The 19,866-nt window shown below is 51.4% G+C and overlaps 2 protein-coding genes across 2 annotated transcripts in view; one reads left to right on the forward strand and one right to left on the reverse strand.

Moving 5' to 3' along the window:
* LOC144147427 (high affinity cationic amino acid transporter 1-like) overlaps positions 1-19,866 on the forward strand; it is a 942,196-nt gene that overhangs the window by 553,654 nt on the left and 368,676 nt on the right. The gene's annotated exons all lie outside the window — the stretch shown is intronic.
* Positions 8,903-18,690, reverse strand: LOC144147425 (uncharacterized). Its single transcript, XM_077679555.1, has 2 exons — positions 17,130-18,690; positions 8,903-13,164 (listed from the first exon to the last, which is right to left on the reverse strand). The coding sequence occupies exons 1-2, from the start codon at positions 17,478-17,480 to the stop codon at positions 12,205-12,207; spliced, it is 1,311 nt and encodes a 436-aa protein (XP_077535681.1). The 5' UTR covers positions 17,481-18,690; the 3' UTR covers positions 8,903-12,204.

A 19,866-nucleotide genomic window follows, 5' to 3' on the forward strand; every position in this document is an offset into this window, starting at 1 on the left:
GCCGAAAAGCGACGGCCGGCTCGTCGCTTTGCGACGTCGCTTTTAGTCGTGCGACGAGGCGCATCGCCAGTGGGAATGTGCCTTTAGTGGCTTCTGCAATTACTATGTCAGCCCCGGTTTCAAGAACATCTTCTATTTGTGCGTCGCTGCCTCCCGACGTCCAAAGGGTTATGTCATCAGCATATATACTATGCTGAAGATGAGGAATCCGAGCAAGCTGCTGAGGAAGATTGAGCAGGGCCAAGTTAAAAAGCAGGGGGGAGAGTACAGCCCCTTGAGGAGTGCCTATTGAAGGAAGGGTATGGTGTCGGTTACAATGTCCCCAATTTGTAGCACTGCAGTGCGGGCGGTTAAGAAGTTCTTTATATAGTTGTACGTGCGTTGGCCTGGAGCTATTGATTCTAAATTTTGGAGTATAGTAGTATGGGATACTCGGTCGAAAGCTTTTTTGAGATCAAGTGCAAGAATGGCTGCCGCGTCCACTTTGGAGGGAGGTGTGATGACCTCGTGTTGTAGTTGTAGAAGTATGTCTTGGGTAGATAACCCATGCCGGAATCCTATCATAGTATGCGGAAATGCCCCGGTTCGATCAAGATATTTTACTAGACGCGCGTGGACAACGTGCTCCAAGACTTTTCCCATACATGACGTAATAGAAATTGGACTAAGGTGTTCAAGGCTGAGCGGTTTTCCAGGCTTAGGTATTAGGGGAATTTTGGCGTGTTTCCACGTAGGAGGTAGGATTCCATTGGTCCAGTAGTAATTATAGTATTGGGTCAATACTGTGATGGAGTTGTCATCAAGGTTGCGGAGCAGTTTGTTTGTTACGCCATCCAGACCTGGTGCTGACCCAGGCCGGATGGTAAGGAGTGCCGCTCTGACCTCGGCTTCGGTTATATCTTGATCGAGCTCCTCGTTGTCCGTTCCTTGATAAGGCGGAAGCGATATCGTGCTCCCCTGGGCTATGTATAGTGCTTGGAGGCGTTCTAGAAGTTCTTGGTTAGTTCCAGGGAATGTCTGGATTATTTTTGTGAGGCGATGGATGTTGGCTGTTCGGGAGTGACCGGGATCGAGCATATGGCGCAATATGGCCCAAGTGCGACGCATGCCAAGGTTGCCTTTCATCTGGTCACAAAACTGCCCCCATTGCGCGCGGGTAAACTCGGCTGTGTATGCTTCTATTGCTTTACCAACGTTTGCTAGCTTAAGGCGAAGGCGTCTATTATGTTTCTGGTGCCTCCATCTGCGCTGTAAGCTTTTGTACGCGTCCCACAGGTGCTGTAGGCGAGTGTCCACCGTTTCAGCGGGAATATCTGGGTCTATTAGCTGATCGTACTGCCGTTTTGTGTCTATCAGTTCGTTAACCCACTCCTGAAGTGTAGCGGCATTGACCTCGGGGGGAGAGTTCTGCTCGCAAGCACGTCTGAAGGCGTCCCAATCGGTGAGATATTGTTGTCGAAGGCGTGGTGTTAACGTGGAAGCAAACTGAATGTCAAGTTGAATGATAAAGTGGTCGCTGCCCAAAGTGTGGGTCGTGCAGCTCCATTTTGCCACATCTATCCGGCGTGTAAAAGAGAGGTCTGGCGAAGTGTCCTTTTGTGCACTATTACCTATCCGCGTGGGGATTGAAGGATCTGACTCAACAGTGAGCCGTTGAGATTGTACCAATTCCCATAAGAGGCGGCCTTTTCGTGTGGATTGGCTGTAGCCCCACGCCGTGTGAGGGGCATTGAAATCACCTAGCACAACTAGTGGGTGCTGTTGCGCGGCTCGTGAGGCAAGAGCGAATAGTTGAGTAAAGCTGTGGGCGTGTTCTCGAGGGCTGCTATACACATTCAGTATATAAAGTCGGGAGGCAGCGCGTTTTGGAGGATATAATACGACAAAATCATGAGGTATGTCGATGCTATCGAATTGCTGACGTTCCGCGGGGATGTTTCGTTGCACTAGCGTAGCTGTATACGGATTATTGCTAGACTGAAATGTTTGGTACCCTGTGAGTTTTACCTTGAGGCCAGGTTCCTGTAAGGCTATAATTGAAGGTGTTTCTGATTCCGTTGAAAGAAGCATCTCCAGGTTGAGGCGTTTTCGGATAAAGCCCCTGCAATTCCACTGCCAGACTTTAATTGGCTTATGACGCTTGTCCATTGGCTGGATTGAAAGGTGGGATGGAAATATTTTGCGCAAGGATTGGGGCAGTATTGCTGGCTACCAGTCCTTGTATGAAGTTATGCATTTCAGCACGTAGCGCTTCAATGTTAGCTTGCATAGTGGATTGGTTAGTCAAGAGGATTCGATGAAGATTAATATATTCCTCTTTTTGTTCAGCCAGGGCATTTCTGCATGCATTTTCGATGGATGCAAGTCGTTCTCCCGAAATGGGGGAAATAGTTGTAGGAGTGGCGTCGGCCGAGACTGCTTTTCGTTTTGGCGGTGGTTCGAGGGGAGTTCCGTTATCATTTTCAGTATCAGGGCTATTTTGTGAAGGTTCCACAGGTCGAGAGTTCATCTGCTGTCTTAAAGCATTATTTTCGCGTTTGAACGCCGCGTTCTCCTGACGTAACATAGTGATTTCAGCACGGATAGCTTGTAGTTCTTTAAAAACATCAAGGTGAGGGGTAGATGTCAAAGAAGGGTGGTTCGGGGATTGAGGCGAGCTACTGGATGGCGCGCTTGAGCAGCTCACCTGGTTTCCGACTAGGTCTTCTTTTCTGGGCTTGCCGCGTTGTGGCATGCTCTTGGAAGGAATATTCTTGTTGGGGGTGAGTTTGAGGGCTCTTGCTGCTCGTTGCCCGGCAAGGGAGGGAAGTCTTCTTTTGTCGGTGTCGTGTTCTGGGTCGCCGCCTGCGCGTATGACTTCGGGTGGCGGCGTGGTTGGTACCGTTTAGGGCATTCCACAGTTCCGGTAAGATGGGGACCTCCACAGACAATGCACTTTGGTACACACGGGTGGTCCTCGGGAGCAGTCACCAGTCCGCAGGTGGGGCATCTTGGAGGTGCTTGTGCGTTGGGGCAAACGTCCCGGCGATGTCCAGGTTGCCAGCATGCCGTACATGCTTCAAATTTCCTGCGGAAAGGCTTACAACGGTAAGTTGCAGCCCGGTATCGGATCCAATAGGGAACTTTGGTTCCATCAAAAAGGATTTGTGCAATATTAGAGGAATTGAGCCGCTTGGCGTCCAGTATTCGGAGGCCAGGGTTGTATTGACAAACACTGTTGAGCATTTGTTCTGGTGTGTCATCCTCGGGAATGTTAAAAATCACTCCCGTCACAGTGTTTGCTGGGGCCGACACGTGCGTGGAGATTTCGTATTGATGGCCTTTCAGCACAAGAGAAGTGATTTTTTCATATTGTCGAGCGCGAGCTTCCGAGGGTGTGCTCACGACGATGAAATTCGATGTAGCTTGAATACGGACCTGATCGGCGCTGTAGGGATCAAGACCCGCTTGTTTTTGAACAGTGTCTGCTAGCGTGGCTAGAGAGATGGCCGTGCGGGCCACCATGCGGGCGCAGGATTATCTTAATATCATCTTCTTGTAGAGGCTCAGCGGGAGGCTTGCGCTTTGCACTGCGACGCGCACTCTTGCGTGGGGGATTATTGGTGTGGTGTTTTCCACTTGCCTGAAGGGCAGCTTGTTCCGCTGCCTTAAGAGCTTGTTGCTTTCGGCGGACTTCGGCCCAACCTGGGCGGGCGAGCTCCGCCGGGTCATTGTCTTCGCCTTCGACGATAGTTTCCATCGGGCTTACGTGGCAGTTCCGACGAACCGCAGCTGGCGGGCCGGCGGTGCCGGCGTCGGGGTGGGTCGGTGGCGTGCTATGCCTGGTTAGGCCTAGCTCACCGGGAAACGTGGCACAGTCTTTGTGAAGCGATGTTTGGGCATCCGATCGTCGAAGAACTCTGCAGCTGGTGTCTGGAGAATCCTTGCACCTTGCCGAGTCTTTTGGTACCACTCACGTAGGTGCAGGAGGCGAACTTCTGCTCTTACAAACAAAAAAACACAGAGCCGGATTGAAGCGCATATGCACGTCTCGGCCCCCTAGCGGGCGTTCCTCATGGGGCACAAGCCCACACGCAAGCCTGCATACGTATCTGAGATTAGGCGGATGTCCTGTTAGCTTTTATTCTTTTCCTGTTCAAAAGGCTTTCTTTTATTCCAACTTCTACTTCCGAATTTTTCACCAATATTTGCTTGTGATTATATGCTCTTTATTCATTTAAATGCTTAAAGGGGCCATGCAGACAAAAAAATGAAGCAAGCTCACACTAACGCGTAAGATTTGATGGTAGTGAAGGTGTATGCAAGCTTCACGACCATCACGAAGGACGTTCATGGTTACGTCCGATTTGCTTCTTCTTCGCTGCCGCAACGACTTTTACTCCACAATTCTTGCTATAAGTGTGAGCTTCTTTCATTTTTTTGGAAGTGATAATTATTCGACATCACCCTGCAGGGTCGTACGCTAGAGCGTGTTTTTCTCGGCCCGGGCTAGTGTTGGCACGATTACGGCGAACGCTGGAGTTTTTTTTTTTTTTTTACAAAACTTGGCCAATCTCTCTTGGCGCCAGGAACGCGGGGCGGTCACCGCGAGGCACGCACACACGGGCGCTCGGAATTTTCTTTTTTTTTTAACGGCCGGCCTTTCGCCGCAATCTTCTCCCTAACTGCGTATGCCTGGCTTGACGAACGCGCGGAGGGGGCGATGGGCGGTCATTGCGAGGCACGCACACACGAGCGCTAGGCATTTTGTTGGTTTTGTTTAATGCCGAGCGGTCGCCGTGAGGGCCGCGCTCTCGTCAATTTCTCACACTAAACTTTTTTACACCCTTTTAGCCAAAAAGGGTGTAGCATAAGTGGAAAAAGGGTGTTGGGAGGCCTTATACACTTTTTCTTGAGTCTCAACACCCTTTTCCTAGCTCTACACCCTTTTTGTTTGAAAAAAAGGGTGTTGATCAACTTCAACACCCTTTGTTTTTCTTAGGGTGCTTAGGGTGTTGAAAGGGTGTGGAAAAGGTGTTCAGCGGTTCATTAAATAAGGCCATGTTTGGATGAATAATAGCACTGTAAAGAAGAAGACATCCCCTTATATACTTCTCTACTCGCAAGAAATTTCCAAACGCAAAAAAAATAAATAACTGCTCTTATGCAATGATCGCTCGTTTCCTTATTCGGTGCACCACATTCCCCAAGTTTAGCTTTGGCACGTGAAACACCAATTTGAACCTTCAAAATTAAAAAGACTGTAGTCGTGTGGCGAAAAGGATGTTTACCGACTGCAACAGGCTTGGCTTAATGTAGGTTATTGAAACGGTGTGAAATAGGTGTTCAGTTGCAAAAAAAGAACAGCGGAGTTGGGGGTCGACCTAGTTTCTTCCGGTGTTGCTAAGTTTTGTTGTTTACTAAGCTTTACAATGTTCTTGCTAAGCTAGAATGACTGCTGAGGGGTGAGGCCAAGTTTAACCGGATTTTACAAGGCTGATCCAGTGTGTCGCCCCCCCCCCCCACTGCCAGGGGATCCAAGGGGGTAACAAGCTAGGTCGGCCTCAGCTATGCTGTTTCTCCATCCTTGCAATACTATTGCAAGCTCGCCAATTTTTCTGCCTTTTAGAATAAAAAGAAGACTAGTACATTTGAAATGGTACAGTAAGAGGTGCGGATACGCATACGCCCCTTGCGCTCACACTCTAACAAGCTCGAAAGCTGACTTCACTGTTATAATACCCTATCTGCGGCGGTGCACCCTTTACAGGTGTTGCAGTTATTTTTCTTTATATTTGTTTGCTAATGCCACGGAAACTAGCTCCTGAAGCTTAAAGAGCTTCCTGGTAATAAATTATGCCAATTCATATTGCTGTAAACATCGTGAGGTACAAAACACCACCCGCTTGTAGAGAATGTTCAGTCCACCCGTGTAAACAGCTACAAAATGCCTCCAAAATTGGAGGTCTCTTCACCTTTTTTCATTAGTTGGCGGTCTTTTCTTACACCCTTTTTCTTACACCCTTTTTTCTTTACGCCGTTCTTCTTAGTTTCGAACACCCTAATATGTAGCTTTACACCCTTCTGGAAAAAAGGGTGTTGAAATAATGAACACCCTTTTTGAAGGGTGTTGAGGTGGCGAGAAAGATTTGTGGGATATTTAATGAAATTCTATAAGTTATGGATCACAAAAACTACCGCGTAATTAAAAAGTTTTTGCAAATCCGCGTGTTGGTTTGTATATTCACATAGTAAAATCCATAGTTCCGAAATTAGCGCTAAAATATCAGTTTTTTGCGACAAGCCCACCGACTCCATCGGGGGGCTTTCCTCTGCTGGGTATAAAAGCAAGAACAGCACATGTATTATTAAGGAAGTATGCACTTCATGTACCGCTTGTATCCCGTGTTCCAACAGTAACTTGTGCGTACTGGCTGTTTGTGTTGAATGCTGCGCGCTCCGCCGTTTGACATTGCCTCTGCGCATGCCATCACCTCAAAAAAGTGTGTGAGACTCAACACCCCGTTTTTTATCCTCAACACCCTTTTTTAAGGGTGTTGAGCTCAACACCCTTTTTTCATCCGTACACCCTTTTTTTGCCAAAACACCTTTTAAGGGCGTTAGCCATGGGACAAGATTTTTACACCCTTTTCGGCCAAAAAGGGTGTAAAAAAGTTTAGTGTGCTTGGTATTTTTAACTGCGGGCACGAAAAATTACGATTTGCCAAACAGATCCGCTATTGATACAAGTTTGTTTTCTTCGAAAGATTTTATAGTGCCCCCAGCGCTTGTCCAGCAGCAAACGATGCTTTATTCATTGGGAAATTAAACATTTTAAGCCATAATTGCAATTCTCCCGCTAAATCGTGTCTTTTTCTGACGTCGACAATGACGTATCCAGACCAGGGCCTTAAAACTACAGATAGCCTGCTGACCAGGGTAGCTACCATCTCACAAACGGCCGTTTGGTTATCTTGTTTCTCGCCCACTTTCACAGATGGCGACGCAATACCGCTGAAGTCCCATGCAGTGTTCCACATTGCTGCTGGTAGAACATTTATGCCTACTGTAGTAATATTAGAGTTCATACTAATCGTTTCCTAAAACGTAAGCTATGACTCGACAAGCACGGTCACGTAAGGGACCATGCCGCTAATGTCAGTTGGTCAGTGTTGTGTCAGACAAGTCCAACGCGTCAGATGGCTCCGCTAGGCAGTGTCAGCCGGTGAAGTGGCGCACTAACTGGTTCAATGTTTCCGTGCTCGGTCTTAACTTTAATAGTTCACCCCATTATTACTGCTCTAAAAAGAATGTGCCCTAAATTTGAGCGCAAACAGCGCGTTCTGCAAGCCTATGAGCCCTGCCTAATTTGCGCTTGCTTTCGCCGGCCTCAGCCAATCGCACAGCTGGTCATATGACATCATAGGTTCTGTGGCGGCCGGGAAATGAGCTAGTGGGTCGCATGGCCATTCCTTTTTTTCCTAGTCGCAAAACCTATACGAGCGAAATTTATGTTAAAAGTGGTGTCAGTATGATCCTAGCGCGGCAATCTTTCGAATGAACCAAACGTAATTGTGTATTGTCTGCATGGCTCCTTTGAGTTTCTTATTTACAGTTTCGTGCAGCGGGCGCACTAGTCGTCTTTACGCCCGATTCCTGGCCAACGCCTCAAGCGGGTACGTGCGCTCGGCATTTTCTGGATATTTTTTCTGCGTATGGACGCCGCAAACATGAGCTTGAACAGCTCTGCTGCTAGAAAGCTTTCTTCGTATATCTTCCGGGAAGCTTCAACCGCATCCGTTTAATTTAGCACATTTTAATAAATTTTAAACGAAGCTCAAAATGAATACCCGTTCGGAATCGGCATCAGCATGACGCGATGAGCGCCCCCAACCTGCAGGCGTCAGAGCTCCTGGGACGTAGCCAACGCGCTGGCTGCAGCTGCAGCGCGCGCTGCTCCGCCTTGTGCATCACGTCAGAGTTTTGGGACTACCGTCATGCTACGCGGGCTACCGTCACCGGACAGGACGCGTCCATATCGGCCGTGGCGCGAGGAGAACCGTGATGCCATGAGCGCCCTCCTGTCATGACTGACGCCTCCGTGTTCGTTGTAAATAATTATTTACGCTGCGATCGACCATCTGGTGTGCCATTTTATGATTACTGGACTGGTAAGCACCCCAAGCAGCGGGAAAAAAAACACGGAAATTTCGTGTCAAACTCCTTTAAGCTCTTCCAGGTGCGCCATCCGAAAAAATGGCAAGCAGGATGTTGCCATCATATATCTAAGAACGAAAGTAATGCAGCCAGCGCTCGCAGTTCCTAAGCTGACGCCTGTAAAAGCACTGTAGCCGCTTGGGTTTCTCCCAAGTTTATAGGTGGCGGCAACATCACGCAATTTCTTAGCCAGCATCCGGTGGGGTACGCTTCCATGCTGCATTCTTTTAATATGACAGAGCGCGTGTTCAGAAGAAACTTATCGTACAGAGACCTCGCCAAGGAAGAACAGTACTTACTAGAAAAAGAAAAGAAAGAGTCTCACATAGTGGTCCACTACCGCAAAAATAGAGGAATATTCCCGGTTGCACATCCACAGTTGTCGAGCTACCAGTCTCGGCAGACTACAGAGCGATTCTTGTCCCCATCCCGGCCTCTTCCCCGCCGCACACTCGGTAACCTCTGTCCCTTGCCACCAGTGGCGGGAGTGTGGACAAACTCTTGCTGGGAACAGTGAGCCTGAAAAGTTCGGTCCATGTAGGGACCCAGCGCACAGGGCCTGCACTGCCGGTCAGGACCAGGGTATCCCGGCACGCCTCTTAAGGGGTATTCACACGAGAGAGAAATCCTTCGTTTCACTCCTAGGAGTGCGCGCCACGTGACCCCTACGTCACGGTTTCTCTCCGGCGCACCGCCTCCGATGGGAGATCGGAGCTTCTGCTCGCGGGCTACAAACGATCCGATGCTTGGCGGCGGAGGCGGCAGGCATCCGTCTGCTCGTCGGGCAGCTGGCCGCGACTGAGGTTCTAGAGCGGTTGCAGGCACTCTATTTTTATCGCTTCTTAACGCATTGGACGCGAAAATGCGTGGCGCACATGACAGGCGCACTGAGGGAACCGCGTATACCACCAGCACGGGCGCTTGGCGAGCGGCGGCCGCGGCCGCGAAGTGGCGCAGGCCGGCGCCGGTAGCTGGAGCGAAAGCTTGTTATTGCTCCCCAAGGCGCAAACAAAGCTGCGTATACGAGAAATGGGGTAATGATGTGATGGAAAGTTGCTTTATAACCGTCACCTGAGCCGCTTGCCAGAGCGGCGATCGAATATTCGCCGCAGTGTTAAGCCTAACATCAGTATGCGGGCCTGTAGGTGGGCCGGCCGGCTGCTACCACGTCGCGCGCCGTTCTCTGCGCGCGGCAGCACCTGCATCGCGTCGACGACCAATTTTTGGTCGGTTTACAAGATCAGTACGTATGAGCTTAGCAGAAATTGCCGCCGTCGTGCAATCGGCGGTGCTACGGCAGCTCTGCTTTAGAGATGGGCGACTGCAAACACTGACGTCCGTCCGACAGACGCATCCTCCGTGTGAGCGAAGGAGCTGGCCGAGCGGAAGTCCGCCTGCAGTGACGTCACGACCTCCCTCGGATTTCTCCGCTGAAACGCTCCGTCGTGTGAATACCCCTTTAACAGCAGTGCGATGCGATGCGATGAGGCTTTGAAGGGGGGGGAGGTAGGAGGAAAAGGGCCCGAAACTGTCTGGCGAAGGGTGCCGACACCTTATCAGGCCCGAGGGGGAAGGGGGAGGGGATATGAAAGGAGGGTATAGCGGGGGAATACTGGTAGAAAAATATTAATGGGGATATAGGGAGGGAGGTGTATAATTTGGGTATGGCGGCGGCTGCGAGGCAGACGCACGCAGAAGACAAGAAACGCGTCCGAGCGGGAGAGGGGCCATTAGGCGAAGGAGGGAGCCACGGCGGCTAGAGGAGTAGGTCAAGGTCAGGGACGGGGAATGCGCAAGAAAGCGCTCACCCGCCACGCCGGTCGCGCCAACGCTCACCACATAAACACCTGAAGTGTTTTTTCGAAATGGGCCAGATCGACAGTCAGTGAAAACTGCAGTGACAAGAAAAAAATCGCGCCAATCCACCCTGTGAAGGTGGTTGGAAAGCGAAGCTGTAAAGGACGCCCACAACGATTACTTCACGTGAATTCACACACGTGGCTCTGCCAGAGAAAAGTGAAATGCACCTAACCACACACTTTATTACTCCAAAAAGTTATTCTTTGCTGAGGTTAAATCAATGCACGATTCATGAACGGTGGTTGGTTGAGTCGTATAGGTGAAGCACATGAGTGGAAACTCTTCTATAAAATTAAAGGAAGCTCGAACCGGGTGTATGACAATCTCCCTTCTCTGTCTCTGCCTCCACCGACGTAGGCGACGAGATCGCCGGCAGAGACGGAGCAGAAGCGCGATGCCATGCGTTGGTGTGAGCTTCCTTTAATTTTTACAAATCCGGGCTTGTGCACCAGGTGCGCACGCTGCCGCTACACGTGCCGTGGACGGAGCGCACAGCGGCGCGAGAGGTCACGAGACGCTATCACGTTGCATTACGCGAGAACGGGGGTAAACTCGCAGATATGCTCTGTAAGTGCACCGTCTGTCGCCCCCATCTTCGCGTGGGCTTGTAGCTCAATCGGGAAGACAACGGGCTCTCTCACGAAGTTTCTCTATTCATTCTAGGTTCGATTCCTGGTGGTGCCAATAATTTGTTTTATTTGTTCTTGGGAGTTTTCTGTTGACACCAATGGTCGCGACAGAACCCTTGGGGGTTTAGGTAAAAAGCTTCGCTTTAAAACTCGGCAACTTTCACCTAGAGAAGAGGCGGCAAGATAATAAGTGAGTTAACGTCGTGCAAACGTGCACGCAGATCGTAGGTTGTATCGGAAATGAGCCAGATCTTGCTCTTTCGCGGATCAACTGCGCAGGGAGAATGCAAAGAAGCCACCTCTGGACTCGCTATCGTGAATTAGGCGCTGATGCACTGCACAGCACCAGCCGCACAAAGAGAACGTGCAACGCCACGCGCCGGAGCACTGGCTGCGGGAGCGAAATAGGCTGTCGCAGCAGAGTAGCGCGCGCGCTACGCTGTCGTTTTCTGTTTAGCTATTTTACATCCCTGAGAAATTTGGTGTGGTTTGGATTTGCAACACATTGTAATCACTCTGGATAGCCTTCTTCCGCGAGAAGCGATTGAAACCAGGGGATCCCAGTTCGAGTTAAGCCTGCTGGGTACCGACGCGTTCGAAATATCGGCAAGTTTTCCCCCCATTGAAATATAGAGGGCTATGCCGGGACCAAGGAGTCAGTTCCACTCTAAGTTCGAACTCACCGAGTTCGAATTAACGAGCTTTTACTGTATTTACTTTTTTACTCCCATATTTACCTTTTTAGTGCTTAACTAAAGAGCCGCCGCTTACAAGCCCTGGCAAATCTCTCTCCGCCGCGGCCCTCTGAGATTACGAACTACTTCTTAAGGAACGAGCAGCCTTCTTGTGAATCGTTCTGGAAATTCATGGCAAGGCAAAGACCTTGCTTATTTCGTGAGTGGCTTCAGGCGTGCCCAAGAATGTTATCCTGCGGTAGAATTTGAAAAGAGCTGCTAATGGTCACAAGAGGACTCACCTTTTCCTCCAGTAGAGTTTTACTATTGATGAAGCCCTGTCGCATATGGCTAATGCCTTTTCCGGCCAAACTGCACCTCAACATTCCTGAAAGTCAAGTTAAATGAAGTTTTTATAAGAATGCCGCATCAACTTGAGTTTTTCAATTTAATAAGAGCTAACTCCAAACTTACCATTCCACTAGCGCTCAAATTAGCCTCATAATTTCTAATTACTTGTGGCCATAAACTTCCCTAGCTGATGTATAAAACATGCGATATGATTGCTCTGACAACGTTGTAATCAGGTCCGGTAACAACCTCTCGCTTTCTTTCCAAAATCGCGTTAGATGGATTTGGCTCATTTCGAAAGAAAAAAAAAACGCCTCACTTATTCCCCCTCCTCCTCGCGTAGAAGGGATGACTGACAAAGGTCCTTGATTCCGGCAAGGTGTTGAGACGCAGCTCACACCGCCGTTACCGACTAGTCCCCGCTACGAAGCACAGTAAAATGGCGCATTCCAATCGCCGTTGGTTGTTCCAACCAGAACAAGCCCACATTGTGCCTAGATGAGTCGTAGCACGGCCTCCAGACTTCTCCTGAGCGCCGCGCGCGCCCGGAAGTCGAGGTAGGCCCAGCCGGCATGGCGGCCGGGGGGCACGAGCGGCGAACTCATCATGGCGTCCCTCCATCGCAGCATGCTGTCGTCCCTCCGGTAGGTCTCGCCGCGGAAGGTGCGGTAGTGGAACAGCAGCGCCTGGCCGCCCCCAACCGTCAGCTGCCGGTCGGCCTGCGGGACGGCCGCGGGGAAGCGCCTGCAGAAGTGGATGCCGCCCTCGAGCACGCGCAGCGGGTCCGCCACGTACTTGCTGCGCAGCCCCGAGGGCCACACGCGCCTGCTGCGGTTCACGCTCTCGAAGATGAAGGGCCGGTCCTCCGCCGACGGCGCGCGCACCAAGAACACGTTGCGCAGCACGAGGCACGCCTTGGACGCCGGCAGCGAAGCCACGAGCTCGGACACGGTCAGCCACCGCCGTCCGTTCTTCCCGAGCGGCAACACGAACTCGTCGAGGTCCACGATGAGCACGCGCCGGGAAGCGTTCGCGTGCCTGTACAGGCAGTCCTGGGTGAAGGCGTTCTGCGCCAGGGCCCACGACTTCTTGGCGGCCGGCAGCGACCACGGCAGGAAGTCGGCCTTCACGTATGCCCTGAGGGACCACAGGTAGCTCCGGACGCCCTCGCTGGCCTGGTATTCGTAGAAGGTGAACCTGCGCACTCCGTGGAGGACGTAATAGGCAACGAAGTGCCTGATGTCCCGCACCTTGGGCACGCCGTTGTAGAAAGGGCGGACGCACACAGCGAGGGAGACCCAGTCGCTGCTGCTGGGGCTCCTGAAGTGGACGGGCAAGCTCCGGGACGTGCCCGCTTCCGTGCCGTTGACGACGACGCGCACGCTTTGCGGGGCTTGGGGCCCGCTGGCAGGGCAGAGGACGAAGACGCCGTCGTAGGCGGCGTGGTGGTGATCCTGAAAAGGTACGCAGCAGCGGCGTCAGCGGCTATTTCCGGCCGCCCTGTTGCTGTTACAGCTAGTGACCACTTGGAGCATGGTAAGCAGACAGCGAAACACGACACACGGTGGGGAAAAAGTTGCACTCGGTTCTTGAAGTAACCAAGCATCGTACGCGGTGCCTTCCTGGGCTACCAGTGGATGGCGCCACCGGTCTGCTCCAGCGGCGATCATGGAATGGAAGCCGCCCGCGCACCACCGCGTCATGGAGGAGAAGGAGTGCCACCCGACGGGCCACGCGAAATGATTTAGCAGTCGAAGCCAATGTGTCAAGACTCAAGACCGATGACTGTACATGGGTTGAACTTGCGTTCAACGACAAATTAGACTCTAATTTATCGCTGGACACAACTTTGCGTGTCCTGAGGACACGCAAACGTCGAAGCAGCTGTCAGCAAAGTGACGTTCACGGATGAACGTCGCCGACTGCAATGGCGCGGCGATTGCTTCGCTCACAGTTATTTCTGAACGCTGTACCTTCCAGAACCATGTAATTGAGAACATTGTCGATCAATCACGAACATTCTAGGGTTCCTCTCAACAAAAGATTGCCCGAAGCGGCATTCAAAAGAGGGGCAAACGTTTGAAACTCGCGGTAAGATATAAACCCCCGTGGCCACGCACCGGTGAAAAAACAAACAAAACGTATCAAAAGGCAATATAGAGCTGCTTCTTTCCTGGCAAGGAAAATCTCAATCGAATATTAAACACGCGTCTTGTGTGTGGACCTTTTGGATTGGTAAAACAGAGCGAACTCTAGTAGACGCACTGAACTACAAAAGATAGGGTCTGATGTCGGTCGTACATCTGTTGTGCATCTTTTCGGGGCCCGTGCCAGCAGGGCCATTTTCGCCGACTAGCGCGTTACACTCGGCTGATATTTCCCCAGGTAAAAGAAAATTTGAAGCACATTTGACTACCAATGGATGCAATGGACAATCTTTGATATAAACTAAAATACAGCTTTAGCGCAGAGCTATTATTTGCCAGTTATAATCAGTTTCCCTCTAATCAGCTTCCCGAAGCGCACCGTGCAAAGCGACAAGGAGTTAGTCTGTCGAAGTCTTTGTGTTTCATTCCGTTAAAACTACGCGCTGTTGTGAACCTTATATACTTTGATCGAAACTCCAGGGCGTTGGTAGCGGCTTAAGACAGCCACTCCAGCGCTGATAGAGATAAGTAAGGGAAAAAAGAAATCAACACGCGCAGGCGTCAATACGACAAGATAAGCTATTCATTTTCTCTGTACAAGGATGAACTTCTGAAGTTTTGTCCGTTTTGTGTCCGTTTCAAAAGTGTCCGCTTCGAGCGAACCCTGATTGGCTAAAAAGCGACACTCGGATGTGACCCAGCCCATGCACATGGCGTAGCTATTTTGTGGAGCCGAGGCTCCACGGAGCAGACAATTTCGAGCAGAAAATTGTGGCAGTTCTAGTGTGAATGTACTAGTCATCGCCTTGTTTTCGGCTCGCCGGCGGAACAGGTGGGCAAGAAAAAATGGACCTGTTCGATTTACGGGCTGGCTGCCAGAAGCTTGCTCTAGGGCAGGAAGTTGCGTCATAATTACGTAGCTCAATCGCCTCAGTGCACATCGATAACTGAAAAGTCTAGGAGCAGGCGTGCCGCATCAGGCATTGAGGACAACAACCGTTTTTCCTGTCGTCTGCCACGGTCCACTTCACAAAATGTATCGCTGTTCTCGCCGTTTGTGTTGCGTCGGCACGCTCGATGCAGACGGGCTTCTTCCCGAAGCTGACCCCGACAACGATTCGACAGCCCTTTTCTGTCCCTGGACATCCATTCCTTTTCGACTGGCGAAATCACCACGGTCCTTAAAAGACGTCATTATTTTGTTTATGAAACATCCCGCACGTTCCGCTTTGTTTGAACCTTTTCTCGGGGTGTTCGTTTGAATCTTTTCTCAAGCCAAATTTAAAGCCCTTATGGTGCGCTTTCTGACGCCCTTTTTTGAGGACCAGCCGGCCCTGTTTGCTGACGCTCAAACGACACCTTAATTAATCATCCAAGGCTTTACGTACGTACAGCTCATGTTCGCGCAAAAAACAATCACGTTAACTAACAGAAACATGTATGTTTCCGTCTAACTTCGGAACGCTGCTCTCGTGTACGAGATGAAAAATACTTGCCAATGTTAATGCAAACTCAATCGAAAATGAGCCTCAGCTGAAGCGGTAAGCTGTCGTCTTTTATCGAACTTTCCGGACAACCAAAAAAGAGGGCCGCGTGTTGCAACGAAAATATCTTGTATGAAATGATAACGTTTTAATATAGTGAAACGTTGCGCTTGCAAACAAGTTGCGGATCAGTTAAAACAACTTTAAAGCCAGTAAGAACCAAACAACTACCAAATATTATGCCGAAACTGGGCGCACGGAACGTGTCAATCTCCTTTTGTCGTCTACTCGCTTATATATATATATATATATATATATATATATATATATATATATATATATATATATATATATATATATATATATATATATATATATATATATATATATATATCTTGAAGAGCTCTGACTGGAGCCAGCGCCAGCTCCCCGCCAGACCATAAACGTCCTGGCGGTTCTGGCAGCCCACGGGTAGCCAGAGTCCGCTTGACGAGACAAAGTCCTAGCCGATCTGGCGCCTCCGGAAGTGACGTATCGAGCTGCCAGAGAAAAACGAATCGCGGGTAGCCCCGGGCCGCGACAATTGGAAAATCGAACAGGCCCAATGTTGGCCCATTCAAAATGCCTGCAGAAGCATTCCTCCTGCCGAAGACAACTGTGCGGTGGCTGTGTGATGAGCTGCGAGACGAACTTTCCGGCGGCAGCGCGGGCTCAGTGTCGACGACCAAGTGCTATGTGCCCTGCGTTTCTCCGCTAGCGGTACCTTTCAGTCAGCGGCCGGTAACGAAGAAACAATATCGCTGTCGCAGCCCTCCGTGAGCCGGTGCATCTACGCCGCCTCCATCACACCGTGAAATAAACCATCGTCTGCGAGTTGATAGCTACCTAGCAGAAGACCAAAATTACAAACGCGCTCAGCATGAAATTTATAAACGTTTATTGGTGTCTCATGAATTCGCATACCCCCGTAACGCTCGTAGACTCGACAGGAAACAGACACGTAGTTAAGAAACGAAAACACTGACCATCTGCACAGGTTTTTACGCGGAGAGTACCACAGAAATGCCAACGAAAAGCTCGCGTCAGCATACCGCAAGAGCGTCGATGCCAAAATACGTAAAAGGGGGTTATTCTCGTGATACACGGTCATTGCCATGGACATAATAATCGTGGTCCAAGCGCGAAAAAACTGAGCAGCAGTAGCATATTTCTCGCGCTTTGCGGCCCCAGGCACCGCAGGAAGCAGCTGGCTGCACGCGCCACCTTTCGACATTCGCCCCCTTGGGGTGAAAAATTTCAACTTCGTCATTATCATGTTTACTTTTTCAAAATACGTTCAAATAAACACAGAAATGTAGGTTAAAATAGGTTTGGCTGTTTAAAATGTGTTTGCAAAAACAGTTGCACAAAATTCAACCTATACAGCGCGATATACGTCACAATAAAACGGACGAACTCCAGAATACCGCCCGAGTATAAAATTCAATACGAGAGAGGATGAAAGGCAAAGAAGCTGCCCTTTGCAGCATGAGCACCCCTTACGCCCTACATGAGGCATAAGAAAGAGAGAAGGGGCATTGCAACCAAAGAAAGTAGCAACCGTGTTGCCTAAAGGACCAGACGTGTGTGCGGAGAGCAACGCGTATCCGCCCGCGTTTTTTCCATCTGCAAATCCGCTCGTGTTCCTGGGAGCTGCCGCACCAGTTTCCAGGGAGGCAGAACGCCTGCAGAAACTCGTCACTGTGCGCACACGCGTTTGGCGCTTAACAGCGCTAGGCGCCAACAAACCTGCAGAAACTCGACCTTGGCCCGTACGGCCCGTGCGGGGTGGCCATCTCCCTGCAGGAGGCAGGCGCAGGTCACCTTGAGCGGCGGGTTCAGGCGCATCAGGCCGACGACACGCACCACCGCGGCGTCCGCGCGAGGGTCCAGGTACGCGGAGAAGACGTGCAGGTTCGGGCTCGCCGGGCTCCACGAATCCACCCACCCGGCCCCGTCCGCCGTGAAGAAGGGCTGTCGCGTCTCTGCTGCCGTTTCTTCCCGCCGCTCAGCGAACGCGTTGAAAGCGACCTGGACGCCCAGCACGAAGGCGCTCACGAACGTGCACAGCAGCGCCAGCAGTGTTCGCATCTGGCGCATGGCTTCGCTCTCTTCCTTCCCATGCGAGTCCCCGTTCCTCCTGGCGCCTGCTTGCCCTGCGTTGTGCGTCTCGCTAGTCACGGGGGGGGGGGCGGGAACGCTGCGCGAATCACCTGCGGCTACTGAATGAGACACTAACAAACGCACACTGTGGGTGGAACGAGACTAAGACACACGAGCGGTGAAATTCAGGAAGGGGCGCCAAGCGGGTTGAGCTATTGCGCACAGGGAGAGGGAAAACGGGAATAAAAATACAAACCATCTGTAGCTAAGCATGGCAGCCCAATAAAAAAACCGATCGCGCCTTCGCTGAACATGAAGGCTATTTTGGTGCTTCGAAGGGGTACGAGGCGCACACATGCTCAATGAACGAAAGTGCAGGGAAGGGCGGGTGTTTCTCCCCAGCCTTCCCCCGCAGCGAGCTTCCTCGGCTTCTCGTCAGGCGAACCTCCTCACCGTCTCTCGAACGGGCTAGACTCAGACGAGCTCGTTTGTTGCATCCAGCGAGGCGGAACAGCACTTCACAGCTGCCACGGAGTTGCTGCTGCCACTTCTTACGTCCTGGAAACTAAATATGGCCATTACAAGCCGGCCCCCGGACCCGCGTATGGTCGCTCGAAAAGCTAACAATGCCCCGGGTCTACTGAGAATAAGGACCCTTACTTGGATTGTAACCGGCAGAAATACACCGATAACCACGTCTACTGGGACTGCGTGGCCTGAGATTGGCAAAGGCCGAAACCCAAAGTCCTTGCCTGCCCACCATTCTGCAGCAGGAAGTATCTGAAAACGGCCCTCTGGAATGCAACGAAATACGGGCTCAGCTAGCAGGGTTCAGTTAGCAGGACCTGTGCGGCCGCCTGGAAATTCTCTCGCTCTCCCTCTTGCGGAGCGCTGCGGCAGGACGGCAAAGCCCGCACTCATCTCCGAAAGTCGATCCGCATGTTGGTTTCCGCACGCCGCGTCAAGGGCAGAGATGCATGGGTCGCTGGCACGCAGGTCGCTTCGAGGCGCCGTCTTGAAGTTCCCCGTGCCGAAAACTTTCGACGCTCCTGGTGGCACACGAACTGAGATCAAACCGCCGGCGTGACTACCGCACTTGACTGCGAGAGAACCGCCACGAAAACACGGCCTTGCTCGCTGAACTCCCCCGGCTCGGCAGTACTGATGGCGCAGGCGGCTGCACCAGTTAAACGGGCAGGAAGCCAGGCCGTTCGACACGCGCTTAATAAGCAGCGCCGAGGCGACTTCCGCCCGGAGCGTGTCGCTCGATTGCGGCAGCTGCCCCGACATCCGGCGGCATAGTTGCGCCAGGCGTGATTGACTGGCACAGCAGAATAAACGCAACCAAAAACAGATCTCTACGAAAGCGTGACGGAAGAGCAGAGCCTCACGAGGCGAGCCTAAACGCAACTGTGTCCCCAGGTCGCAAGGCCACGTCTTGTCACCACGACGTCTTCGTCATCCCGCCGGTGTCTGGCCAGACATCGCCCACGCTTCTTTGGGGCCTCCTGCACATGACCAGGTGCGCGGTGATTTCGGCTGCTTATGCTGACGTCGAGGCAAAATGGTAATTGGCGAATGGGCCGCGACCTCCCTCCGACAGCTGTCTTCGTCACTCGCGAATCCCCTCGGAATGGGAAATGGGGAACCTTCTGTCGTCGTCACTCCAGATTAGCCGGTAGCCAGCCTCAACGTGTGTGAATAATAAGCCGGCCGACGTGCCAAGCAGCATCAAACTGCGCGTACAGGTTGTCGACGCTTTCAAAGTCCTCAAGTCCGCAACCCTTCCACCTTTCGGAACCTGTAGTCCTGCCCTAGAACGGGCGTTTCTAGGATGGCTCACATTTCGAACGACTGTGTTCGAATGCCATTCTGACCCCAGACTTCGTTTACTTTTTTTCGCTTTGATTGTCTTTGCGCCGTTGGTTATTTCAGCCAGGAGCCCTTCACTGGTACAGATGGCGGCAGTACCGCTCGACGGGGTATTTGATCATTATCATCATCGTCACCCCCCAAAACAGCAGCAGCCTACTCAGGTCCACTGCAAGACTAAGGCCTCTCCCATCGAGCTCCACCGCTCCTGTTCTGCACTTCTCGAGTACGCAGTTTACCCCCCCCCCCCCTCCCAATTTCATCCCTCCGTCGACCTTCTCTTCTTCTAGATCCATCCCTTGGTATCCACTCTGTTGCCCTAACTGTCCAGCGGTTGTCGGTTCGTCTAACTACATGGCCAGCCCAAGTGCATTTTAACTCTTTATTTCAACTGTGATATCTTCTAGTGTAGTTTGTTCTCTGAAACAGGTAGCTCGTTTCCTGTCCGTGGGTGCTATTCATTACATTATTCGTTCCATGGCCCGTTTGCTTTCTAGTTGGTTAGTAAAAT

The sequence above is a fragment of the Haemaphysalis longicornis genome, unplaced genomic scaffold, assembly GCF_048455015.1.
Source record: "Haemaphysalis longicornis isolate Haplotype H1 unplaced genomic scaffold, Haemaphysalis longicornis Haplotype H1 scaffold_7, whole genome shotgun sequence".
NCBI classification, from domain to species: Eukaryota; Metazoa; Arthropoda; class Arachnida; order Ixodida; family Ixodidae; genus Haemaphysalis; species Haemaphysalis longicornis.

Coding starts and splice junctions, on each gene's coding strand:
- LOC144147425 (XM_077679555.1), bottom strand. CDS start 17,480: ATGCGCCAGATGCGAACACTGCTGGCGCTGCTGTGCACGTTCGTGAGC. Junction 13,165..17,129: donor CCAAGGTCGAGTTTCTGCAG/GTTTGTTGGCGC, acceptor GTACCTTTTCAG/GATCACCACCACGCCGCCTA.